We start from the raw sequence: 27,718 nt of genomic DNA on the forward strand, positions 1-27,718 counted from the left end.
TAAAAACCAGGCGGTTCCGGATGGAATCCCTCCGCTCCGTCATCGCCTCAATGTCCCAAGGAGATTTCCTTGCATCGATCGATATCAAAGATGCTTATCTCCACGTACCGATTGCTCCGGAGCACCAGCGCTTCCTGCGCTTCGCCATAGGAAACGAACACCTGCAGTTCGTGGCACTGCCGTTCGGCCTGGCAACAGCCCCACGGGTTTTTACCAAGGTTATGGCTACTGTAGTAGCGGTCCTACACTCTCAGGGTCACTCGGTGATCCCGTACTTGGACGATCTGCTGATCAAGGCACCCTCTCAAGAAGCATGCCAACGCAGCCTCGACGCTACCCTGGAGACTCTCCAGAGTTTCGGGTGGATCATCAATTTTCCGAAGTCAAATCTGACACCGGCCCAATCGCTGACATATCTTGGCATGGAGTTTCATACCCTCTCAGCGATAGTGAAGCTTCCGCTGATCAAGCAGCAGTCACTACAGAAAGGGGTACAATCTCTCCTTCAAGGCCAGTCACACCCCTTGAGGCGCCTCATGCACTTCCTGGGGAAGATGGTGGCAGCAATGGAAGCAGTCCCTTTCGCGCAGTTTCACCTGCGTCCTCTTCAATGGGACATCCTACGCAAATGGGACAGGAAGCCGACGTCCCTCGACAGGACCGTCTCCCTCTCTCAGGCGACCAAAGCTTCCTTCGGTGGTGGCTTCTTCCAACTTCATTATCGAAGGGGAAATCCTTCCTACCCCCATCCTGGGAGGTGGGCACGACGGACGCGAGTCTGTCAGGGTGGGGAGCGGTTTTTCTCCACCACAGGGCTCAGGGTACGTGGACCCAGCAAGAGTCGTCGCTTCAGATCAATGTTCTGGAAATACGGGCAGTGTACCTTGCCCTTAAAGCATTCCAGCAGTGGCTGGAAGGCAAGCAGATCCGAATTCAGTCGGACAATTCCACAGCGGTGGCATACATCAACCACCAAGGCGGCACACGCAGTCGGCAAGCCTTCCAGGAAGTCCGGCGGATTTTGATGTGGGTGGAAGCCACGGCCTCCACCATCTCTGCAGTTCACATCCCAGGCGTGGAAAACTGGGAAGCAGATTATCTCAGTCGCCAGGGCATGGACGCAGGGGAATGGTCCCTTCACCCGGACGTGTTTCAGGAGATCTGTTGCCGCTGGGGGGTGCCGGACGTCGACCTCATGGTGTCCCGGCACAACAACAAGGTACCGATGTTCATGGCACGGTCTCAAGATCCCAGAGCTCTGGCGGCAGACGCCTTAGTTCAGGATTGGTCGCAGTTTCAGCTCCCTTATGTGTTTCCTCCGCTGGCACTGTTGCCCAGAGTGTTACGCAAGATCAGGGCCGACTGCCGCCGCGTCATCCTCGTCACTACCAGACCGACCAGACTTGCTATCTCAAGGGCCGTTTTTCCATCTGAATTCTGCGGCCCTCAACCTGACTGTGTGGCCATTGAGTCCTGGATCCTAGCGTCTTCAGGATTATCTCAAGAGGTCATTGCCACTATGAGACAGGCTAGGAAACCAACGTCCGCCAAGATCTACCACAGGACGTGGAAAATATTCCTGTCGTGGTGCTCTGCTCAGGGTTTCTCTCCCTGGCCTTTTGCCTTGCCCACTTTTCTGTCCTTCCTTCAATCTGGACTGGAAAAGGGTTTGTCGCTCGGCTCCCTTAAGGGACAAGTCTCAGCGCTCTCTGTATTTTTCCAGAAGCGCCTAGCCAGGATTCCACAGGTACGCACGTTCCTGCAGGGGGTTTGTCACATCGTTCCTCCTTACAAGCGGCCTTTAGAACCCTGGGATCTGAACAGGGTGCTGATGGTTCTTCAGAAACCACCATTCGAGCCAATGAGAGAGATTTCTCTCTCACGCCTTTCGCAGAAAGTGGTTTTTTCTAGTAGCAGTCACTTCTCTTCGGAGAGTGTCTGAACTAGCAGCGTTGTCATGCAAAGCCCCTTTCCTGGTGTTTCACCAGGACAAGGTGGTTCTACGTCCGGTTCCGGAATTTCTCCCTAAGGTGGTATCCCCCTTTCATCTCAATCAGGATATCTCCTTACCTTCTTTTTGTCCTCATCCAGTTCACCAATGTGAAAAGGATTTGCACTTGTTAGATCTGGTGAGAGCACTCACTCTACATTTCTCGTACGGCGCCACTGCGCCGCTCGGATGCACTCTTTGTCCTTGTCGCTGGCCAGCGTAAAGGGTCACCAGGCTTCCAAATCAACCCTGGCTCGGTGGATCAAGGAACCAATTCTCGAAGCTTACCGTTCTGCTGGGCTTCCGGTTCCCTCAGGGCTGAAGGCCCATTCTACCAGAGCCGTGGGTGCGTCCTGGGCTTTGAGGCACCAGGCTACGGCTCAGCAGGTGTGTCAGGCGGCTACCTGGTCGAGCCTGCACACTTTCACGAAACACTATCAGGTGCATACCTATGCTTCGGCGGATGCCAGCCTAGGTAGACGAGTCCTTCAGGCGGCGGTTGCCCACCTGTAGGAAAGGGCCGTTTTACGGCTCTATTACGAGGTGTTATTTTACCCATCCAGGGACTGCTTTTGGACGTCCCAATTGTCTGGGTCTCCCAATGGAGCGACAAAGAAGGGAATTTTGTTTACTTACCGTAAATTCCTTTTCTTCTAGCTCCAATTGGGAGACCCAGCACCCGCCCCTGTTTTTTTTGTGTACACATGTTGTTCATGTTGAATGGTTTCAGTTCTCCGATATTCCTTCGGATTGAATTTACTTTAAACCAGTTTATAATTTTTTCCTCCTTCTTGCTTTTGCACCAAAACTGAGGAGCCCGTGGGAGCACGGGGGGTGTATAGGCAGAAGGGGAGGGGCTTTACACTTTTAGTGTAATACTTTGTGCGGCCTCCGGAGGCATAGCCTATACACCCAATTGTCTGGGTCTCCCAATTGGAGCTAGAAGAAAAGGAATTTACGGTAAGTAAACAAAATTCCCTTCATTTACATAGGAGAGATCATTAAGCTTATTGCGACCAATTCCTACGTTTAGGCTAATAGCCTTGTTCACGTAGTCGCTTCAGGTATTGCTCTCCTTTTGTATGTTTTAGAGTAAGTGAGGGTTCCTGAATGTAGTGTGCACCTCCGTGCTGCTGTATCCTGAGCGTGACCCTCCTGAATGTAGTGCGCACCTCCGTGCTGCTGTATCCTGAGCGTGACCCTCCTGAATGTAGTGCGCACCTCCCGTGCTGCTGTATCCTGAGCGTGACCCTCCTGAATGTAGTGCGCACCTCCGTGCTGCTGTATCCTGAGCGTGACCCTCCTGAATGTAGTGCGCACCTCCGTGCTGCTGTATCCTGAGCGTGATTAAAGTGTACGCCTTTTTCCTTTGTTTACTTTAAGACAAAAGCACAGTGAGCGTGGATTTCTATAAATCCCATCCTCTGTGCTTCTTCTGTACAATGCAGCGTTTCGGATGAAGCGAAAACACATTGCGTCCAAAACGCTATAAACCCTGATCGTGGGCACATAGCCTAAATACGTATGCTCTTCTGTGTTTGTGCATTATAACAATTGACATATTTGTTCAAATAGTACTGATGCAGGTGTATTCCTCTTTTTGACACAAACTGTAAAATGTGCTTCAGACATGTATTAATTCCACTAAATAAATATAGGTTTTTAAAGGGGAATGTCATCTGAAAATTATTTTTAAATCCAGTTTTTAAATTAAATGTGTTTTTTTTCACAAGATGTGTTTAAAGTTAATAAAAAAAAATAAATAAAACATTTCACACTGCCCTTTGTGGCAATTCTAGACACTTCCTGTTTCAGCGAGCACATGCACATTAGCAGCAATGAACAGTCTCAGGCCCATCTTTTGTATTAAAGCATGTAATGAGCGCAATGGAGGTGATTTTTGAAGGCAATGAGCAAGGTCAGCTGTGACATTACTGGGACTGTACAGGTATTGGTGGGGCTCAATTTATGACTTTTTGGTAAAAATACTAGGCTTTGTTTACTAACCCCCATTCTGTTATCCTAGGTTGCAATGTCGGCCCTGTCCGCAGTCATGAAGTATCTGGAGCTGTTATCAGATGAGTCTAACTTTGGACAGTTTCAGATGACCAACTTTGACCTGAATCAATACATGAGATTAGATAATGCTGCCGTTGGCGCGCTGAACCTCTTCCCTGTAAGTGATCAGTACTGAAATCTGATTTAGAATTTTGGCTCCGTTTACATCCTATTTATTTTAGATATATATATTAGCTGTACTACCCGGCTTCGCCCGGGTTAATAACTGTTGTTAACAAAATAGAAGAATGTATTAACATTCCCGGGATAGAATCTATAAATAGAATGTATTATCGCCCGGGAAAGTAACAGTCTCTGTTTTTTCTCATTGTCTGTCTCTTTCCCCCTCTGTTTCCCCCCCTCTGTTTCCCCCCCTCTGTTTCCCCCCCTCTGTTTCCCCCCCTCTGTTTCCCCCCCTCTGTTTCCCCCCCTCTGTTTCCCCCCCTCTGTTTCCCCCCCTCTGTTTCCCCCCCTCTGTTTCCCCCCCTCTGTTTCCCCCCCTCTGTTTCCCCCCCTCTGTTTCCCCCCCTCTGTTTCCCCCCCTCTGTTTCCCCCCCTCTGTTTCCCCCCCTCTGTTTCCCCCCCTCTGTTTCCCCCCCTCTGTTTCCCCCCCTCTGTTTCCCCCCCTCTGTTTCCCCCCCTCTGTTTCCCCCCCCTCTGTTTCCCCCCCCTCTGTTTCCCCCCCCTCTGTTTCCCCCCCCTCTGTTTCCCCCCCTCTGTTTCCCCCCCCTCTGTTTCCCCCCCTCTGTTTCCCCCCCCTCTGTTTCCCCCCTCTGTTTCCCCCCCCTCTGTTTCCCCCCCCTCTGTTTCCCCCCCCTCTGTTTCCCCCCCCTCTGTTTCCCCCCCCTCTGTTTCCCCCCCCTCTGTTTCCCCCCCTCTGTTTCCCCCCCTCTGTTTCCCCCCCTCTGTTTCCCCCCCTCTGTTTCCCCCCCTCTGTTTCCCCCCCTCTGTTTCCCCCCCTCTGTTTCCCCCCCTCTGTTTCCCCCCCTCTGTTTCCCCCCCTCTGTTTCCCCCTCTGTTTCCCCCTCTGTTTCCCCCTCTCTGTTTCCCCCTCTCTGTTTCCCCCTCTCTGTTTCCCCCTCTCTGTTTCCCCCTCTCTGTTTCCCCCTCTCTGTTTCCCCCTCTCTGTTTCCCCCTCTCTGTATCCCCCTCTCTGTATCCCCCTCTCTGTATTGTGACACGCCAACATTCCATATAAGGGCGTGGCTGTGCATTCTTCTAAAGTTCTGGCTGCACTGTGGCTCCCAGCTCCATTCGCTTTAATGGAGGCAGGTTTTTTTGTGAATAACTGTAAAGAGCGGGGTTTAAATTTCCCATCAAAACATAGCCTATGACTCTCTCGGGGTCCAGACGTGTGAGTGTGCAAAAGCTTGTGGCTGTAGCTGCAACAGTGCAGATGCACACACACACACACACACACACACACACACACACACACACACACACACACACACACACACACACACACACACACACACACACACACACACACCTCTTTATATATTAGATTTAATTTTTATTAAATTATATAAATGTGCCATGCCTTTTGTCCTGAATACAACTGAGTGTATATCAGAAGTGTTGTTTGTTTTTTTTTTTTCTCTCCACTGAGCTATATATAGAGAAGCAAAGATTACTGCTCCTTCCTTTGTTGGGGGGGGCTTATAAAATGTGTGCTGTGCATTATATACTCCTTTTCCTTTCCTAATGGTCAGCACAGTCCTTGGCATGACATTCTTCAGATTTCCCCTGAATATATAAACCTCCAATGTAGCCAAAAAGGAGAGGTGAACGGAGTTATACATTGTTTAAAAGCCTGTCCTGATGTAATCGCACTGCTCCCTTTCATTTGGGGCTAAATAGCTTCCTGTAAAGCTCTTTCTCCAGCTTTAGGAGTGCAGATGTTTTGGCTATTTGAATAGTTGCTACTAGTGATGAGTAGCAAAATGCTGAAGTTTCCTATTGACTTCCATTATACTCGGTACTCTACTCGATCCCATCTGAGTCTCTGACCTGCTCAATTTGAGTACCGAGCATGGTAGTGCCCGCTCATCACTAGTTACGAGTACTGAGCACCTGAGCATGGTAGTGCCCGCTCATCACTAGTTACGAGTACTGAGCACCTGAGCATGGTAGTGCTCGCTCATCACTAGTTACTAGTACTGAGCACCTGAGCATGGTAGTGCTCGCTCATCACTAGTTACTAGTACTGAGCATGGTCGTATTGATTAGGAGAAATTCCACTGTTTTGGAAAATATATCTCCTATAGGCTGTGTGCGCACTGGGAAATGGAATTTTCTTGAGAAAATTCCGCATGCTCTCAAAGATTACCGCACCCGCGGTAAAAAACCGCGGCAAACCGCACCCGAAAACCGCATGCGGTTTGCCGCGGTTTCACCGCGGTATTGTTCGCGGTATTGCCGCGGTTTTGCCGCGTGCGGGTTGGGATGTGCTTTATTGCATTCAATGCAATAAAGCACATTGAAAAAAAAAGAAAAAAAAAAAGTCATTTAATTCTGAGATAGTAGATAGACAGAAGAATAGATAGAGGGATAGATAGATAGAGGACAGATCGCTGCATTTCCCACGGTCGGCAGTGAGTTCACATTACCGGCCGTGGGAAATGACCGGTAATTACCTCTGCTGTCTGCTGCATTCATTCAGCGCTGTGTCTGTGACACATCGTGGCTGGATGTCAGCAGTGCAGGACCCTGTGGATTACGCCAGAGCTTTGCTGCGGGAGGGGTTAATAAAATGGTGAACAAGGCTTGTTTGTTTTATTTAAAATAAACGATTTTTCTGTGTGTGTTTTATTCACTTTACTTACGGGTTGATCATGTCAGCTGTCACATAGACGCTGCCATGATCAAGCCTGGAGTTAATGGCGGTGGTTCCCCACCATCATTAACCCCTTGTATTACCTTGCTGCCACTGCTACACGGCGGCAAGAAGAGCCGAGGACACGCCGGTGCTGCCGCATAATGCATGCGACAGTCCCGGGGCAGCTGCGGCTGATATTCTCGGCTGCGGGAGGGGGAGTGAGGCGGGGGACATTACCCCTGCCCCTCTCCCTCCCCAGCCTGAGAATACCGGGCCGCCGCTGTGTGCTTACCTCGGCTGGAAGGTAAATATGCAGCGGAGCCCACGTTCTTTTTTTTCTATATTTCCGTTTTCTTTCTATGTGTGTTCTATGTGTCTGTGATGTCTGTGTGTGTGATCTGTGTGTGTTTACTCTCTGCTCCGCTTCCTCTTCCTGTAATGACATCACTTCCCTGCAAAACCGCAGACAGGCGATGTACATTACCGGAGGTAAACCGCGAAATACCGCAGGGAATAACGCAGGAAAACGCAGTGAACCGCACAGAATTTGCTGCCTGCGTTATTCCCTGCGGGATTTCACGATTACATTGGAGTCAATGGAGTGAAATCCCGCAGCGACGTGCGGAAAAGAAGTGACATGCACTTGTTTTTGCTGCGGGATTCCCGCAGCAAAACATGCAGCTGTCAAATTCCGCCCAGTGCGCACAGGATTTTTTTTCTCCATAGGATTTGCTGGTGATTCACTGCAGAGATGTTATGAACATTTTCTGCAGCGAAACATGCAGCAAATCCGCGGCAAAATCCGGTAAGTGCGCACATATCCTAACAGTGAATGTGTGCTAAACCTCAGATTGTAAATCACTGAGTGCCAGCAAAGAGATTAAGGCTCTGTGCGCACTGGGAAATGGTATTTTCTTGAGAAAATTCCACATCCTCTCAAAGATTACCGCACCCGCGGTAAAAAACCGCGGGAAACCGCATGCGGTTTGCCGCGGCTTTACCGCGGTATTGTTCGCGGTATTGCCGCGGTTTTGCCGCGGTTTTGCCGCGTGCGGGTTGGGATGTGCTTTATTGCATTCAATGCAATAAAGCACATTGAAGAAAAAAAAAAATACATTTAATTCTGATAGTAGATAGACAGAAGAATAGATAGATAGACAGACAGAGGGATAGATAGATAGAGGACAGATCGCTGCATTTCCCACGGTCGGCAGTGAGTTCACATTACCGGCCGTGGGAAATGACCGGTAATTACCTCTGCTGTCTGCTGCATTCAGCCTGTGTCTGTGACAGTCGCGGCTGGATGTCAGCAGTGCAGGACGCAGGAGCCGGAGCTGTGTGGATTACGCCGGAGCTTTGTTTGGGAGGGGTTAATAAAATGGTGAACGAGGCTTGTTTGTTTTATTTAAAATAAACGATTTTTCTGTGTGTGTTTTTTTCACTTTACTTACGGGTTGATCATGGCAGCTGTCACATAGACGCTGCCATGATCAAGCCTGGGGTTAATGGCGGTGGTCCCCCATCACCATTAACCCCTTGTATTACCTTGTCACCACTGCTACACGGTGGCAAGAAGAGCCGAGGACACGCCGGCAGTGCCGCATAATGCATGCGACAGTGCCGGGGCAGCTGCGGCTGATATTCTCGGCTGCCGGAGGGGGAGTGAGGCGGGGGACATTAACCCTGCCCCTCTCCCTCCCCAGCCTGAGAATACCGGGCTGCCGCTGTGTGCTTACCTCGGCTGGAAGGTAAATATACAGCGGAGCCCACGTTCTTTGTTTTCTATATTTCCGTTTTCTTTCTATGTGTGTTCTATGTGTCTGTGTCTGTGTTCTATGTCTGTGATGTCTGTGTGTGTGTGATGTGTGTGTGTTTACTCTGCACGACTTCCTGTTCCTGTAATGACATCACTTCCCTGCAAAACCGCAAGTAAGTGATGTACATTACCGGAGGTAAACCGCAAAATACCGCAGGGAATAACGCAGGAAAACGCAGTGAACCGCACAGAATTTGCTGCCTGCGTTATTCCCTGCGGGATTTCATGATTAACATTGAGTCAATGGAGTGAAATCCCGCAGCGATGTGCGGAAAAGAAGTGACATGCACTTGTTTTTGCTGCGGGAATCCCGCAGCAAAACATGCAGCTGTCAAATTCCGCCTAGTGCGCACAGGATTTTTTTTCTCCATAGGATTTGCTGGTGATTCACTGCAGAGATGTTATGAACATTTTCTGCAGCGAAACATGCAGCAAATCCGCGGCAAAATCCGCGAAAAATCCGGTAAGTGCGCACATAGCCTTAGACCACACAGATATCTGGTATAAACCACCCCCCCCCCCTCAGTGAGGGTAGGTGCACAAGAGTGACGTGCTTTATTTTTACATGCCTTTTATAGAGCAGTTAAGGGTTAATCTCTTAGTAAAATTCATAAATATGCCATTTGGTTATATTAAAAATAAATAAATAAATATGCAAAAACTGAGGTGTATCCATTTTAGAACTTCCTCTCAGCGCCTCCAATTTTCCAACTCCATCTCTGGCAACGTCTTTGGCACATAACATCTCAGCCTTGAATTTGGACTTGCACAGATAGCCAGTCTTTTATCAACTCTGCATTCCATTGCTTTGTATCAGTCTGCAGCTGGTGACCTTGACACGCACACTTGCTTTCCTGACGTTGCAAATTGTCTCTCCAGTAAAGGAGACAAACTCTAGCACAGCGCCACCTATTGGAAGTAGCGATCCTAAAAGTCACAAGTGGATTTTTAACAATCCTTTGCAATATGACTCAGGATATATAAGCCAGATCAGAATCCCAATTTGCATACACAGTGTTTCAGGGTGCTTGCCCCTCGTCAGTGCAAAGTATGGGGGTGTTTGCAGTAATCCAAAAACATTCTCCCTTCATACTCATAAAGAAAACTTGGTTATAGAAAAGTATATAGAGAAACATATACAGGGTGGACAGTATGTGTACAAGGGGTATCTAACATGGTGTAAAGTAAAACTGACTCAGTTTCCCTTAGCAACCAATCAGATTCCACTTTTCATTCTTCACAGACCCTTTGACAAATAAAAGGTGGAATCTGATTGGTTGCTAAGAGCAACTGAGTCAGTTTCACTTTACACCATGTTTGATAACCCTATTACACATACTGTCCCCCTACTTTTGGACCACCCTGTATATTCTCACAGTAAAAAGCATATAGAAAAATATATTGTATTCTCACAGTAGCCGCTCATCACTAGTTCCGAGTACCCGAGCATGGTAGTGCTCACTCATCACTAGTTACGATTACCGAGCACCTGAGCATGGTAGTGCCCGCTCATCACTAGTTACGATTACCGAGCACCTGAGCATGGTAGTGCCCGCTCATCACTAGTTACGATTACCCAGCATGGTAGTGCCCGCTCATCACTAGTTACGATTAGCGAGCACCCGTGCATAGTAGTGCCCGCTCATCACTAGTTACGAGTACAGAGCACCTGAGCATGGTAATGCCCGCTCATCACTAGTTGCTACCAGTTATGCTGTTAACTTCTACCTGACAGAATAATTCTTTTAGCACTTATGCATAAGATAAGTGGTAACTTCTGCATTGGTGGCTTCTGACTGCTGCGGCCTCCACAGATCAGCAGAGCAGGGGACGCAGTGTACATGTTCTACCGCTGCTCCACTTATTCTGACACTAGGTGGGAATCTTGCCGTTCAAGTCTGCTCTTATTTAGAAGTTAACACCTTTCATAAGGTGGGAATCATTCACCAGTTTTCTTTTTCGCTCCTAATTGGGAGACCCAGACAATTGGGTGTATAGCTACTGCCTCCGGAGGCCGCACAAAGTACTACACTTAAAAGTGTAAGGCCCCTCCCCTTCTGGCTATACACCCCCCCGTGGGAGCACAGGTCCCTCAGTTTTTGCTTTGTGCGAAGGAGGTCAGACACGCACGCATAGCTCCACTATTTAGTCAGCAGCAGCTGCTGACTATGTCGGATGGAAGAAAAGAGGGCCCATACAGGGCCCCCAGCATGCTCCCTTCTCACCCCACTTTCTGTCAGTGGTGCTTGTTAAGGTTGAGGTACCCATTGCGGGTACGGAGGCTGGAGCCCACATGCTGATTCCTTCCCCATCCCCATTAGGGCTCTGGGCGAAGTGGGATTTTACCGGTCTCCAGGCACTGAGACCGTGCTCCATCCACAGCCCCTGGAGAAGCCGCTGGATATGGAGCTGAGTATCGTCAGGGACATGGCCCTGCTCCGTCAAGGTACTCTGTGTCCCCGTGCATACGCGCGCACACCGCAGCATTGCTGGGTGTGTTAGTGCGCCGGGGACAACAGCGCTGCTGCGCTTGTGCCATTTCCTCACTTCAGCTTAGCTGAGTGGGTAGACTCAGGGAGAACGGTCGCGCCGGTCGCTGGGACTGCGACACGGCTGGGACTTGTGGTGCGCCGGGGACTTCCGCGCTGGCCGTGCATATATCACGGCCGCGCTTATTACTACAGTCCCCGGCTTTTGCGGCCTAGTTCGTTCGTTCCCGCCTCCGCACCTGCCAGTCAGGAGGAGGGCGGGACGCTGTACAGAGCATCAGCGCTGAGGGCTGGAGTCTTTTTTACATACTCCAGCCCTCACACCAGGCACAGTAGGACGCAGTTTCCCGCACTTTGTTTGTGGCACGCCCACGGTCCGCCCCTCTTCACTGAACGCCGGCAGCCATTCCTGCCTGCACGCTGAGCTGCAGAGGGGAGACGGGGAGACCCAGACACGGGATTCTACGGCCTCATACCCGCTGTTCAGCGGGCGGTAAGCAGCCCTCAAGGGCTCACCCCCACTTGTGCCGTTTGTATACTGAGTATTTTGTGTTTGCAAATACTTTGTACTGTACGGTCGCTGGTGATTCTCGGCTATATACCCTCCTAGATTACAAGGAGGCAACAGCATGTCGTCCGCAAAACGCAAGGGTGCTAAGGCACAGACATTATATGCTGCCTGTACCGCATGTGGGGCTGCTCTACCGGCAGGTTCCACTGACCCCCATTGTGTGCAGTGCTCGGCCCCTGTGCAACTTGCACAGCCGGGGCCTCTGCTGGACGTGACCCAGAGTGTACCACCTGTGAATGCTGTCCAGGTGACAGGAACGGAGTTTGCAGCTTTTGCTGACAGATTGTCTATGACCATGTCAAAGATTCTTGAAACATTGCAGTCTAGACCAGTAACTCAGTCCATGGACACTGTGGCATCATTGCTCCCTGGTCCCCCTCAGCTGGAACACTTCCAAGCTCCGGGGGTGTCACATGCACCCCAGGGTGACGATTCTGACTCGGACAACAGTCCCAGACAACCTAAGCAGGCTCGTTATGAGGGGCCCTCAACTTCGTCTCACTGGTCAGGATCCCAGCGGGACGAATCTATGGGTGATGAGGCGGATGTAACTGATCAAGATTCTGATCCTGGGACCGCTCTCAATCTGGATACACCGGATGGTGACGCCATAGTGAATGATCTTATAGCGTCCATCAATAGGATGTTAGATATTTCCCCGCCAGCTCTTCCTGCGGAGGAGGCAGCTTCACAGCAGGAGAAATTCCATTTCAGATATCCCAAGCGTAAATTAAGCACTTTTCTGGACCACTCTGACTTTAGAGATGCAATCCAGAAACACCACGCTTATCCTGAGAAGCGGTTTTCTAAACGGCTTAAAGATACACGCTATCCTTTTCCCCCTGACGTGGTCAAGGGTTGGACCCAGTGTCCCAAGGTGGACCCTCCAATCTCCAGGCTTGCAGCTAGATCTTTAGTTGCAGTAGAAGATGGAGCGGCACTTAAAGATGCCACTGACAGGCAGATGGAGCTCTGGCTGAAATCCATCTATGAAGCTATTGGAGCGTCGTTGGCGCCAGCTTTTGCAGCCGTATGGGCACTCCAAGCCATTTCAGCTGGGCTTATACAAGTCGACTCGGTCACACGTACATCTGCCCCGCAGGTGGCACCATTGACCTCTCAAATGTCTGCATTCGCGTCTTACGCGATTAATGCTGTCCTGGACTCTACGAGCCGTACGGCGGTGGCGTCAGCCAACTCCGTGGTTTTGCGCAGAGCCCTGTGGTTGAGAGAATGGAAGGCAGATTCTGCTTCCAAGAAGTGCTTAACCAGTTTGCCTTTTTCTCGCGACCGATTTGTTTGGGGAGCGTTTGGATGAAATCATTAAACACTCCAAGGGTAAGGACTCATCCTTACCTCAACACAGACAAAACAAGCCCCAACAAAGGAGGGGTCAGTCTGGTTTTCGGTCCTTTCGAGGCTCAGGCAGGTCCCAATTCTCCTCGTCCAAAAGGACTCAAAAGGATCAGAGAGGCTCAGATTCTTGGCGGACTCAGTCACGCCCAAAAAAGACAGCAGGAAGAACCGTTACCAAGACGGCTTCCTCATGACTTTCAGCCTCCTCTCTCCGCATCCTCGGTCGGTGGCAGGCTCTCCCGCTTTGGCGACATTTGGCTGTCACAGGTCAAAGACCGTTGGGTGAAGGACATTCTGTCTCACGGGTACAGGATAGAGTTCAGCTCTCGTCCTCCAACTCGTTTCTTCAGAACTTCCCCACCGCCCGACCGAGCCGATGCTCTGCTGCAGGCGGTGGCCGCTCTAAAGGCGGAAGGAGTGGTGACTTCCATTCCTCTTCAGGAACAAGGTCACGGTTTTTACTCCAATCTGTTTGTGGTGCCAAAGAAGGACGGGTCCTTTCGGCCCGTCCTGGATCTAAAGTTGCTCAACAAACACGTAAAAACCAGGAGGTTCCGGATGGAATCTCTACGCTCCGTCATAGCCTCAATGTCTCAAGGAGATTTCTTAGCATCAATAGACATCAAAGATGCTTATCTTCACGTGCCGATTGCGCCAGAGCATCAGCGTTTTCTACGCTTCGTTATAGAAAGCGAACACCTGCAGTTCGTAGCGTTACCTTTCGGGCTGGCAACAGCCCCTCGGGTCTTCACCAAGGTCATGGCAGCAGTAGTAGCTGTCCTGCACTCGCAGGGTCACTCCGTGATCCCGTATTTGGACGATCTACTTATAAAGGCACCCTCTCAAGAGGCATGCCAACACAGTCTGGCCGTGGCACTGAAGACTCTCCAGAGTTTCGGGTGGATTATCAACTTTTCAAAGTCAAATCTAACCCCGACCCAATCACTAACATATCTTGGCATGGAGTTTCATACTCTCTCAGCGATAGTGAAGCTTCCACTGGACAAGCAGTGCTCTCTGCAGACAGGGGTGCAATCTCTCCTGCAGAACCAGTCCCACTCCTTGAGGCGCCTCATGCATTTCCTAGGGAAGATGGTGGCAGCAATGGAAGCAGTCCCTTTCGCGCAGTTTCATCTGCGCCCTCTACAATGGGACATTCTCCGCCAATGGGACGGGAAGTCGACGTCCCTCGACAGGGATGTCTCCCTCTCTCAGGCAGCCAAGGACTCTCTCCGATGGTGGCTTCTTCCCACCTCATTGTCAAAAGGAAAGTCGTTCCTACCCCCATCCTGGGCGGTGGTCACGACAGATGCGAGCCTATCAGGGTGGGGAGCAGTGTTTCTTCACCACAGGGCTCAGGGTACGTGGACTCAGAGAGAGTCCACCCTTCAGATCAATGTTCTGGTAATCAGAGCAGTCTATCTTGCTCTGCGAGCCTTCCAACAGTGGCTGGAGGGCAAGCAGATCCGGATTCAGTCGGACAATTCCACAGCGGTGGCGTACATCAACCACCAAGGGGGAACACGCAGTCGGCAAGCCTTTCAAGAAGTCCGGCGGATTCTGACGTGGGTGGAAAACACAGCATCCACCATATCCGCAGTTCACATCCCAGGCGTGGAAAACTGGGAAGCAGACTTTCTCAGTCGCCAGGGCATGGACGCAGGGGAATGGTCCCTTCACCCGGACGTGTTTCAGGAGATCTGTCGCCGCTGGGGGATGCCGGACGTCGACCTGATGGCGTCACGGCACAACAACAAGGTCCCGGTTTTCATGGCACGGTCTCACGATCACCGAGCTCTGGCGGCAGACGCCTTAGTTCAGGATTGGTCGCAGTTCCGACTACCTTATGTGTTTCCACCTCTGGCATTGTTGCCCAGAGTGCTCCGCAAAATCAGGTCCGACTGCCGTTGCGCCATTCTCGTCGCTCCAGACTGGCCAAGGAGGTCGTGGTACCCGGATCTGTGGCATCTTACGGTAGGACAACCGTGGGCGCTACCAGGCCGTCCAGACTTGCTGTCTCAAGGGCCGTTTTTCCATCTGAATTCTGCGGCCCTGAACCTGACTGTGTGGCCATTGAGTCCTGGATCCTAGGGACCTCAGGTTTATCTCATGATGTTGTTGCCACCATGAGACAGGCTAGGAAACCATCCTCCGCCAAGATCTACCACAGAACGTGGAAGATATTCTTATCTTGGTGCTCTGCTCAGGGAGTTTCTCCCTGGCCATTTGCATTGCCTATTTTTCTTTCCTTCCTGCAGTCTGGGTTGGAAAAAGGTTTGTCGCTTAGCTCCCTTAAAGGACAAGTCTCTGCGCTATCCGTATTCTTTCAGAAGCGCCTGGCGCGACTTCCTAAGGTACGCACGTTCCTGCAAGGGGTTTGTCATATCGTTCCCCCTTACAAGCGGCCATTGGAACCCTGGGATCTGAACAAGGTTCTAATTGCTCTCCAGAAGCCACCTTTCGAGCCTATGAAGGAGATTTCCTTCTCTCGGCTTTCACAGAAAGTGGCTTTTCTGGTGGCGGTCACGTCTCTTCGGAGAGTGTCAGAGCTGGCGGCGTTATCTTGCAAATCTCCCTTCCTGGTGTTTCACCAAGATAAGGTAGTACTGCGTCCAATTCCAGAGTTTCTTCCCAAGGTGGTATCTTCCTTTCATCTCAATCAGGATATCACTTTACCATCTTTGTGTCCGCATCCAGTTCACCAATTTGAAAAGGGTTTGCATCTGTTGGACCTGGTGAGAGCACTCAGGATCTACATTTCCCGCACGGCGCCTCTGCGCCGTTCGGATGCACTCTTTATCCTGGTCGCTGGTCAGCATAAAGGGTCGCAAGCTTCCAAATCCACCCTTGCGCGGTGGATCAAGGAACCAATTCTTCACGCCTACCGTTCTGCTGGGCTTCCGACTCCTTCTGGACTGAAGGCCCATTCTACCAGAGCCGTGGGTGCGTCCTGGGCATTACGGCATCAGGCTACGGCTCAGCAGGTGTGCCAGGCGGCTACCTGGTCGAGTCTGCACACTTTTACCAAGCATTATCAGGTGCATACCTATGCTTCGGCGGATGCCAGCCTAGGTAGACAAGTCCTGCAGGCGGCGGTGGCCCACCTGTAAGAAAGGGCTGCCTGACAGCCCGATCACGAGGTATTCTTTTACCCACCCAGGGACTGCTTTTGGACGTCCCAATTGTCTGGGTCTCCCAATTAGGAGCGAAAAAGAAGGGAATTTTGTTTACTTACCGTAAATTCCTTTTCTTCTAGCTCCAATTGGGAGACCCAGCACCCGCCCTGTTTTTTCTTAGGGTATTTGTTTTTCGGGTGCACATGTTGTTCATGTTGATAAGTTACGTTCTCCGATATTGTTTATCGGATTGAATTTGTTTTTGAAACAGTTATTGGCTTTCCTCCTTCTTGCTTTTGCACTAAAACTGAGGGACCCGTGCTCCCACGGGGGGGTGTATAGCCAGAAGGGGAGGGTCCTTACACTTTTAAGTGTAGTACTTTGTGCGGCCTCCGGAGGCAGTAGCTATACACCCAATTGTCTGGGTCTCCCAATTGGAGCTAGAAGAAAAGGAATTTACGGTAAGTAAACAAAATTCCCTTCTTTTGCCACCTAATCTGAGAGCAGCATAATGTAGGCTTTGAGCCCCTGATTCCAGCGATGTGTCACTTACTGGATCTCCTAGTGCAGTTTTTGTTTTTGTAGTTTTATCAGCAGGAGATTTATTAGAAGACTAGTAAACCTGTTGCCATTCATTCATTCATTCATTCATTCATTCATTCGTTATCACATTGCCGGAAACAGCTGCGAACAGCACTTTATAAGGCTAGGTGCGCACGCTGCGTTTTTGGCTGCTAAAAACACGCAAAAAACGCACAGGTAAAAAAAGCATGCATTTTTACCGCGTTTTGGTGCTTTTTTTTTTTTTTTGGCTGTGTTTTTCTAATGCATTGCAAGTGGGAAAAACGCAGGAAAAAATTGACATGTCCATTTTTTTTTTTATTTTTTTTTAAAATCTCAGACGCAGCTTAAAAAAAAAAAAAAAAAATTGTGCGGACTGCAGAAATGAAAACTCATAGACTTTGCTGGGGAAGCAAAGTCATGCAGTTTTGAGCCCAAAAACGCACCCGAAAAACATGCAAAAAACGCACTGTGTGCACATAGCCTAAGGCTACTTTCACACATCCGGTTTGAGCGGTGCGGCTCAATCCGGCTGTGGAACCTATGCAACGGATGCGGCGAAAACACCGCATCCTTTGCATAAGTTTTTACATGCGGCCCGTCCGTTTTTTTCCGGTTGCGGAACGCTACTGAGCATGCGCAGTGGAAGAAACCGCATGCGGCGGCCGGATGCGTTTTTTTCCGCATCGCGCCGCATCCGGCGTCCATAGGCATGCAATGAAAAATGCGCCGCAGCGGCCGGATGCGGCGCGATGCGGTTTTTTTGCCGGCTAAATCTGACGCATGCGGCAAAAACCGGACCGAACGCAAGCCCATGCGGCACAATACGGCACTAATGTAAGTCTATGCAAAAAAAACCCGCAACCGGCGGCAAAAAAACCCGTTGCGGTTTTTCTGCAGAGTGCCGTATTGTGCCGCAGAGCAAAAACCGGAGGTGTGAAAGTAGCCTAAGTGTCCTAGGGAATGAATGGATTGGAGGACAATGTGCACAGCTGCTGAATGCTAACAAAAATAAAAGTGCCCTTTTCTGCCTATCGGGAGGCTCTCAGCAGCTGGACCCCCACCAATCTAGAAGTTATAATCTATCCTGCAGATGGATGATTACTACTTCCTATCAGAACTGCACTTTTTAAAGAGTCTTTCATAAAAGTATTATGTATGGAATAATTTTTTTGGGATGTGGATGGAAATAGTTTCACATAGACGTTAATATTAGTGAAATGAGTGGCCCTTTTTAGTGTATAGTCCATAAAAAAATAAGACCTACCCCCTAAAATAAGCCCTAACATGATTTTACAGGATTTCTGGATTAAGCTTGAAATATAAGCTCTAGTTAGTCAGGGCCTGCTTTTGGGAGTGGAGTCAAACTGGTCAATATCTAAGGGGCATTTAAATTCCGAGGTGAAGACTGCTTTAGGACCTTTTGATGACAGTCATGTGACCATGATGTCACCAAAGATCTCAACTGCAGGAGTGTAAAGGCACAGAACAGGATACCGGCTGGTATGGAGGACTACCTATAGGGTGAAGGGAGAGCAAGCTGGGCAGTTTCCTGGGGCCGGCCCGTCATTCTAGGGCCCCAGCGTTTCTATCCTCTGGTTCTGACTGCTTAATGACATCACGGTCATGTGACCTAGATGTCACCTGAGGTGTCTTAACCAGAGGATAGAGATGAAGAGGAGACAGGCCGGGGTGTGTGTATTTTACAGAACAGTGACTGGATTTATCACCTTATACCGTAGACACGTCACACATGTAATCTGCCTGATAGCTGCCTTTTATATGCAGCATTTGTATTGTAAACAGTGAAGGTTTTAGCTGCAGTAAAAGTACCACAAAAATGCCCCATGTGAACATAGTCGTCTAGAGGACCTGTCAATGACTCCACATAAAAAATTGGCTCAATAAAACCTGTCAGGCAATTCATGCTGGCCAAACTGGGGGCGTCTTGGATTGCAGCCTGGCTGCACGATGCTATTTCAGAGGAGATATACTTTAAGATTTCCCCAGTACTGCTGCAGGTGATTGGCGGCTCTCTCCTTTGTGTGTACGTAGGTGGAGCTTGGTCATCTGCAGCAGCGCTGGGAAGAGTCGGCGGCGATGCCAGACTCGTCCCATCTCCGGCTGTGCTTTCCGGCGGTGCCAGACTCGTCCCATCTCCGGCTGTGCTTTCCGGCGGTGCCAGACTCGTCCCATCTCCGGCTGTGCTCCCTGGCGGTGCCAGGCTCGTCCCGTCTCCGGCGGTGCCAGGCTCGTCCCGTCTCCGGCGGTGCCAGGCTCGTCCCGTCTCCGGCGGTGCCAGGCTCGTCCCGTCTCCGGCGGTGCCAGGCTCGTCCCGTCTCCGGCGGTGCCAGGCTCGTCCCGTCTCCGGCGGTGCCAGGCTCGTCCCGTCTCCGGCGGTGCCAGGCTCGTCCCGTCTCCGGCGGTGCCAGGCTCGTCCCGTCTCCGGCGGTGCCAGGCTCGCGCCGTCTCCGGCGGTGCCAGGCTCGCGCCGTCTCCGGCGGTGCCAGGCTCGCCCCGTCTCCGGCGGTGCCAGGCTCGCCCCGTCTCCGGCGGTGCTCGGCTCGTCCCGTCTCCGGCGGTGCTCCCCGGCTGAACCTTTTTAAGTTTACTTTGTTTGAAACACCAGGGAATAGTAGCAATGGCTGCATTTCATGCTGCTCGGGGGTTTGCAGCAGAAGTCTCCTGACAGGTTCCCTATCAATGTGCTCTTTTTCCGGTTTGTGCTGCTTCTCTCCTTTGCACAGATCCTCACATTTGTTGCTTTTGGAGCAGTTTTTGTAGGCAGCACCCAGATAAAAGAATGCGCTCGTCTCGGCCCGGGCTCCGGCACAAGTCCCGTCAGGCCTGACTATTATGTGGGAGGTAATGAGGCTCCGGCATAGTCTTACATTCAGGAATGCCTGCCGCTTCCTCTTATACACGGCAAGATCTTACAGGAAGGGTTTGTTCCTTTTTATAGTGTGTTTTGTGTTTTTTATTTATTTTTTTTTTCCTGTTACACCAGGTATAAATCTAGCCACAGAAGCCCTGAATCAGTCAGTGCCGTGCCACACCTTTGTTTTTCAGGTCAGATACAATACCGTATGCTTTAATGTGGTGTAAGGAGGCAGCCGGCTATGGAATACCGCCATATTGCCCGCAGATATAGGAATTTATACTGTAGTGAGATAGCAGGGGAGTAATAAATGGCAAAACCTGGGGCTGCTCAGACCAGGACGTCTCACCACTGTCTATGCAACGATGAACGCCAGATGGATGAAAGTGGAGATCAGCAGCTGCTGGACACCGCCGCTTATCTGCAGGGCTTGTCCAGAACGTTTTGCAATGTGTATTAAGGCTATGTTCACACAGTGCACTTTTGGTGCGGGTTTTTTTTTTTTGCATTGGTTTTATGCAGATACATGCTAAGAAAAATCTGCTTTTTACATTACCAGCAAAACCTGAGATTCCTGAAATCTTGTCCTTTTTTGCAGCTGTTTTTCACCATTGAAAGCAATGAAGATGGGGGGGAAACTTTTTTTTTTTTTTTTTTTTTTTTTGGGTCAATGAAACCAACCACCATTTAAACATGTACTGTAGACAAATGACAAAAAATGCAGCTTCTTTACTGCCAAGAGATCAGGGTTTGTTGCACGCCACCACCCTCAAAAGGCCTCCCCCCTTAAAAAAACCCCCCCAAAAAAACCCAATGCCCAGTGTGAACAGGCCCCAAGACTGGAAAAATGTCTGGAAACACAATTTCCCCTCGCACCCGCTTCCAAGCATAACAACCTCTTTGGTATGAAAGATCACTGATTTATTTGGCATTTAAAAAAATTTTTTTTTTATATAGCGCTAACATATTCTGCAACGCTTTACATACATCAGGAACGCTGTCCCCATTGGGGCTCACAATCTAAATTCCCTATCAGTATGTTTTTAGAGTGTGGGAGGAAACCGGAGGAAACCCACACAAACACGGGGAGAACATACAAACTCCTTGCAGATGGTGTCCTTGGTGGGATTTGAACCCAGGACCCCAGCGCTGCAAGACTTTAGTGCTAACCACTGAGCCACCATGCCGCCCATTTTATGTTGACTGACCCCCAAAATAGACATGCACTTGTTCAATCCCTACACAAGGCATTTGTAGGGTCCATGTGGGTGTCTAAGGCCGCACTCACATCAGCGGTATTTCTTTGTCGCTCCATTGGGAGACCCAGACAATTGGGTGTATAGCTTCTGCCTCCGGAGGCCACACAAAGTATTACACTTTAAAAAGTGTAACCCCTCCCCTCTGCCTATACACCCTCCCGTGCATCACGGGCTCCTCAGTTTTATGCTTTGTGTGGAAGGAGGCACACATCCACTCATGCATTCTCATTTTAGTTATATCGGTTGGAAGAAAAGTGGGCCCCCACGGGGCCCCCGGCATGTTCCCTTCTCACCCCACTACATCGGCGGTGCTGTTAAGGTTGAGGTACCCATTGCGGGTACAAAGGCCGGAGCCTCATGCCGTCTCCTTCACCATCCCTTAGCGGATCTGGGAGAAGTGGGATCCTGAGCGGTCATCCATTCACTGGGACCGTGCTCCCTCCGCAGCCCCTGTGGGAATCTGTCGGACAGGAGTCTATTTATCCTCAGGGACCGGGCCCTGCATCACTAAGGTACTCTGTGTCCCCATGGGGGATGTGCATGGAGCGCCTTCATCCCGGACGCTGCAGCAGCTGCTTATTGGTGACGGCCGGCGGACTTCCGCGCCTGCTTGTCGGCCGCGGTCTTAAATTTAGTCCCCGGCTTCAATTGCGGCCTAGTAGCAAAACTCCCGCCCCCGGGCCTGTCTATCAGGGGTAAGGGCGGGACTGCCGACCTGACGTCGGATGTGAGGGCCGGAGCATCCTGTATGTTTCCTCCCCCCTCACTGATCACTGTGGGGACTCCAGATTCCCGCACTTTTCTAGCGCCGCCCACGGCCCCACTCCTCCCCAGAGAGCTCCGGCAGCCATTTTTTTGGCATTCTGCCGGTGGAGGATTTCCAGGAAAGAGCTCTGCAACGCTGGGAGACCTAAGGCAGGGAATCTGGAGGACACACGCTCCGCTTTTTAGCGGTCGGTAAGCCACACCGGTCACCCGGTGCTGGTCCCCTTAGGGTGCCGGAATAGATACTATATATTTATATATTTCTGTTCGGTCGGGCTGTATACCCTTTCCCATATACCCTCAGTGATCACTCTCCTAGGAGACAACAGCATGTCGTCCACAAGGAGCAAGGGTGCCAAGGCACAGGGTTATTTTGCGACCTGTACCTCTTGTGCGGCTAAGTTACCTGCGGGTTCCACCTACCCTCACTGTGAGCAATGCTCAACCCCTGTTTTGCTTGCTCAGCCGGAGCCTCGGTCACTAGTGGGCCCCTCGGCTCAGGTAGACCCCCCCCCCCCCCCCTGCTCTCCCTGTCCAGGCGGCAGGGACAGAGTTTGCCGTTTTTGCTGAAAAACTCTGAGTCACTCTCACAATCCATGGCTCAGTCTATGGACAAATGGTCTGCCAAGCTGCTTGAAGCTTTGCAGTCCAGACCGGTCCTTACACAGGCCCCGGGCCCTGTTGGATCGTCGCCTCCAGGCCCCTCTCTGTCCGCGCCGCAGCGCGTTCCCAGGGGGGGCCCTAGGTCTCACGTGGAGGACTCCTGCCCGGACCACAGTCCCAGACCGGCTAAGCGGGCCCGCTGGGAATCTTCCCCTACTTCTTCACGCTGCTCGGGTTCCCAGCTTGAGGACTCTCTGGAGGACGAGGCGGACGTCGCAGCTCAGGGCTCTGACCCTGACGTTGCTCTCAATCTTGATACACCTGAAGGGGACGCCATAGTAAATGACCTTATCTCGTCCATCAACCAGGTGTTAGATATATCTCCCCCGCCGCCACCTGTAGAGGAGTCGACTTCTCAGCAGGAGAAACACCAGTTTCGGTTCCCTAAACGTACACGGAGTTCGTTTTTCGATCACTCTAACTTCAGAGATGCTGTCCAGAAGCCCAGAGCGGTTCCGGACAAGCGCTTTACTAAGCGCCTTACTGACACACGTTACCCCTTCCCCTCTGACGTAGTTAAGGGTTGGGCTCAATGTCCCAAGGTGGATCCCCCAGTCTCTAGATTGGCGGCTAGATCTGTGGTATCGGTTGCAGATGGCTCATCGCTAAAGGATGCCACGGACAGGCAGATAGAGCTCCTGGTGAAATCCATCTATGAAGCCACAGGCGCGTCTTTTGCCCCGGCTTTTGCAGCCGTGTGGGCACTCCAAGCTATCTCAGCTTGTCTGTATGAGATTAATGCGGTCACACGTAATTCTGCTCCGCAGGTTGCGTCTTTGACTTCTCAGGCGTCAGCTTTTTCTTCCTACGCCATGAACGCAGTTCTAGACTCTGCGGTGGCATCCGCTAACTCTGTGGCAGTCCGCAGGGCCATGTGGCTGCGCGAATGGAAGGCAGACTCGGCTTCCAAGAGGTTCTTAACCGGTTTGCCGTTTTCTGGCGACCGCTTGTTTGGCGAACGATTGGATGAGATTATTAAGGAATCCAAGGGAAAGGACTCCTCCTTACCCCAGTCCAAACCGAAGAGACCTCAGCAACGGAAAATACAATCGAGGTTTCAGTCCTTTCGTCCCTCCGCCAAGCCTCAATCCTCTTCGTCCAGCAGGCCGGAGAAAGGCCAGAGGAACTCCTATGCGTGGCGGGCTAAGCCACGCCCCCAAAAACCCGCCGGAGGCAATGCCTCCAAGGCGGCCTCTTCATGACTCTCGGCATCCCCGAACCGCATCCTCGGTCGGTGGCAGGCTCTCCCGCTTTTGCGACGCTTGGTGGCCACATGTTCAAGACCGATGGGTGAGAGACATTCTGTCTCACGGTTACAGGATAGAGTTCAGCTCTCGTCCCCCGACTCGTTTCTTCAGAACCTCTCCGCCCTCCGAGCGAGCCGATGCACTTTTTCAGGCGGTGAACGCTCTGAAGACAGGAGGAGTTGTGATCCCTGTTCCCCCCCCAGGAACATGGTCGCGGCTTTTACTCCAACTTGTTTGTGGTGCCAAAGAAGGACGGCTCGTTCCGTCCCGTTCTGGACCTCAAACTGCTCAACAGACATGTGCGCACCAGACGGTTTTGGATGGAATCTCTCCGCTCGGTCATCGCTTCGATGTCACAAGGAGACTTCCTAGCATCGATCGACATCAAGGATGCTTATCTCCATGTGCCGATCGCATCCGAACATCAACGCTTTTTGCGTTTCGCATCGGGGACGAACACCTTCAGTTCGTGGCATTGCCTTTCGGCCTGGCGACAGCCCCACGGGTGTTCACCAAGGTCATGGCATCGGTTGTGGCGGTCCTACACTCTCAGGGCCACTCGGTGATTCCCTACTTAGACGATCTTTTGGTCAGGGCACCCTCTCAGATGGCGTGTCAAAACAGTCTTTCCGTCGCTCTGGCGACTCTCCAGCAGTTCGGTTGGATCATCAACTTCCCAAAATCCAAGTTGACACCGACCCAATCACTGACGTACCTTGGGATGGAGTTTCATACTCAGTCAGCGGTAGTCATGCTACCGCTGGACAAACAGCTGTCGCTGCAGGCAGGGGTGCAATCTCTTCTTCGGGGTCAGTCACACCCCTTGAGGCGCCTTATGCACTTCCTTGGGAAGATGGTGGCAGCGATGGAGGCAGTGCCCTTCGCGCAATTCCATCTGCGGCCACTCCAGTGGGACATTCTCCGCAAATGGGACAGGAGGTCGACTTCCCTCGACAGGAACGTCTCTCTTTCCCTTGCAACCAAGACGTCACTTCAGTGGTGGCTCCTTCCCAACTCTCTGTCGCAGGGAAAATCCTTCCTACCCCCAACCTGGGCTGTGCTCACCACGGACGCGAGCCTGTCAGGGTGGGGGGGCGGTTTTTCTCCACCACAGGGCTCAGGGAACCTGGACTCCGATAGTCATCCCTTCAGATCAATATTCTGGAGATAAGGGCAGTGTATCTAGCCCTATTGGTCTTTCATCGGTGGCTGGAGGGCAGGCAGATCCGGATCCAGTCGGACAACGCCACTGCCGTCGCATACATCAACCACCAAGGCGGCACTCGCAGTCGTCAAGGCTTCCAGGAAGTCCGACGGATTCTGCAGTGGGTGGAAGCCACAGCTTCCACCATCTCCGCAGTTCACATCCCGGGTGTAGAAAACTGGGAAGCAGATTTTCTCAGTCGTCAGGGCATGGACGCGGGGGAATGGTCTCTTCACCCAGACGTGTTTCGAGAGATCTGTCGCCGCTGGGGAACGCCGGACATCGACCTCACGGCGTCACGGCACAACAACAAAGTCCCGGCATTCATGGCCCGGTCTCAAGATCACAGAGCTCTGGCGGCGGACGCATTAGTTCAGGATTGGTCACAGTTTCGACTGCCTTATGTATTTCCTCCTCTGGCGATGCTGCCGAGAGTGCTGCGCAAAATCAGGTCCGACTGTCGTCGCGCCATTCTCGTCGCGCCAGATTGGCCGAGGCAGTCGTGGTACCCGGATCTGTGGCATCTCACGGTGGGTCAACCGTGGGTGCTCCCAGACCACCCAGACTTGCTGTCACAAGGGCCGTTTTTCCACCTGAATTCTGTGGCCCTCAACCTGACTGTGGCCATTGAGTCCTGGCTCCTAGCGTCCTCAGGGTTATCTCAAGATGTCATTGCCACCATGAGACAGGCCAGGAAACCAACGTCCGCCAAGATCTATCACAGGTCTTGGAGGATTTTCTTATCCTGGTGCTCTGATAAGGGTTTTACTCCCTGGCCTTTTGCCTTACCCACTTTTCTTTCATTCCTTCAATCCGGAATGGACAAGGGGTTGTCTCTCGGCTCTCTCAAGGGACAAGTATCGGCGCTATCCGTATTTTTTCAAAAGCGTCTAGCCAGGCTTCCGCAGGTCCGCACGTTCCTGCAGGGAGTTTGCCACATAGTCCCACCTTACAAGCGTCCGCTGGAACCCTGGGACCTTAACAGGGTGCTAACGGCTCTTGAGAAACCACCTTTCGAGCCGCTGCGGGATGTCTCTTTATCACGTCTTTCGCAGAAGGTGGCATTTCTAGTGGCAGTTACATCGCTCCGTAGAGTGTCGGAGCTGGCAGCGCTGTCATGCAAAGCCCCCTTCCTGGTTTTTCACCAGGATAAGGTGGTTCTGCGTCCTGTTCTGGAATTTCTCCCTAAGGTGGTATCTCCTTTTCATCTCAATCAGGATATCTCCTTACCTTCATTTTGCCCTAATCCAATTCACCAATGTGAAAAGGATTTGCACTCATTAGATCTGGTGAGAGCACTCCGGCTCTACGTGTCTCGCACGGCGCCCCTGCGCCGTTCAGATGCGCTCTTTGTCCTTGTTGCTGGCCAGCGTAAGGGTTCGCAGGCTTCCAAGTCAACCTTGGCTCGGTGGATCAAGGAACCGATTCTTGAAGCCTACCGTTCTTCTGGGCTTCCGCTTCCTTTGGGGCTGAAAGCCCATTCTACCAGAGCCGTGGGTGCGTCCTGGGCATTGCGGCACCGGGCTACGGCTCAGCAGGTGTGTCAGGCAGCTACCTGGTCTAGTCTGCACACTTTCACGAAACACTATCAAGTGCATACCTATGCTTCGGCAGACGCCAGTCTAGGTAGGCGAGTCCTCCAGGCGGCGGTTGCCCACCTGTAAGAGGGGGTCGTTTCGGCTCTTTTTATCGAGGTATTCTTTTACCCACCCAGGGACTGCTTTTGGACGTCCCAATTGTCTGGGTCTCCCAATGGAGCGACAAAGAAGGGAATTTTGTTTACTTACCGTAAATTCTTTTTCTTCTAGCTCCTATTGGGAGACCCAGCACCCGCCCCTGTGCCCTTCGGGCTGTTGTTCTTTTGTGTACACATGTTGTTCATGTTGAATTGTTCTTTTGGTTCATGGTTTTCAGTTCTCCGAACATCCTTCGGATTGAATTTACCTTAGACCAATTTATAAGTTTCCTCCTTCCTGCTTTTGCACCAAAACTGAGGAGCCCGTGATGCACGGGAGGGTGTATAGGCAGAGGGGAGGGGTTACACTTTTTAAAGTGTAATACTTTGTGTGGCCTCCGGAGGCAGAAGCTATACATCCAATTGTCTGGGTCTCCCAATAGGAGCTAGAAGAAAAGGAATTTACGGTAAGTAAACAAAATTCCCTTCTTTGCCGCAGTGCCACATCCGGTAGAAATGTGTTTCAGCTCCATTCGTTTCATATGGAATCGCGGCAACATGCGGATGCATGTATCGTATCCTGCCACGACTCCATTGATGGTGAATTAAGCTGAAACGCATTTATACCCCATCCGGCCCTGCAGCAAAATACCGCTGATATGAGTGCAGCCTAAGGATATGTTCACACACTGCGTTTTTCACCTGCGTTTTTGGTCCGTTTTTGGTCCGTTTTTGCTGCAGAAATTTCTTGAGAAATTCTTGTAACCTTTCTGCAGACATTCCCCAGCAAAACCTATGGCAAAAAAAATTAGCTGTGCGCACACTGCGTTTTTTTCTTAAGAAAATTCTTTCAGTAGATTTTCTTAAGAAAAAGAATGAGCATGTCACTACTTTTCTGCAGCTAACTGCGTTTTTTGCCATATATAATTGGCACAATAACGCAGGGAGCAACCAGCGGTAAAAACGCACCAAAAACGCACCGAAAACGCGGCAAAAACGCAGGTGCGTTTTTGGTGCGTTTTTTAACACAGGTGCACTCTTAAGAAATTTCTTAAGAAAAATCATTTTTCTAGTGTGAACATAGCCTTAAGGGTGCTTTACACACTGCGACATCGCTAGCGATCTCGTTAGCGATGTGACACCCCCCCGATTTGCTGAGATCGCATATAGGTCACTTTTTGTAGCGCCGGTCACATGTGCGATCTCGGCAAATCGTATGTGCGATCTGGCATGCTACATTGCTAACGAG

General features: G+C 51.1%; 1 protein-coding gene across 1 annotated transcript in view; it reads left to right on the plus strand.

The window, feature by feature from the left end:
* Positions 1 to 27,718, plus strand: part of MSH2 (mutS homolog 2) — a 223,791-nt gene that overhangs the window by 24,833 nt on the left and 171,240 nt on the right. Inside the window, exon 5 of the mRNA XM_075338034.1 lies at positions 4,017 to 4,166. Within this exon, the coding sequence (XP_075194149.1) occupies positions 4,017 to 4,166 (150 nt within the window). The remainder of the gene's footprint in view (positions 1 to 4,016; positions 4,167 to 27,718) is intronic.

The sequence above is a fragment of the Anomaloglossus baeobatrachus genome, chromosome 3 (assembly GCF_048569485.1).
Source record: "Anomaloglossus baeobatrachus isolate aAnoBae1 chromosome 3, aAnoBae1.hap1, whole genome shotgun sequence".
Classification (NCBI taxonomy): domain Eukaryota; kingdom Metazoa; phylum Chordata; class Amphibia; order Anura; family Aromobatidae; genus Anomaloglossus; species Anomaloglossus baeobatrachus.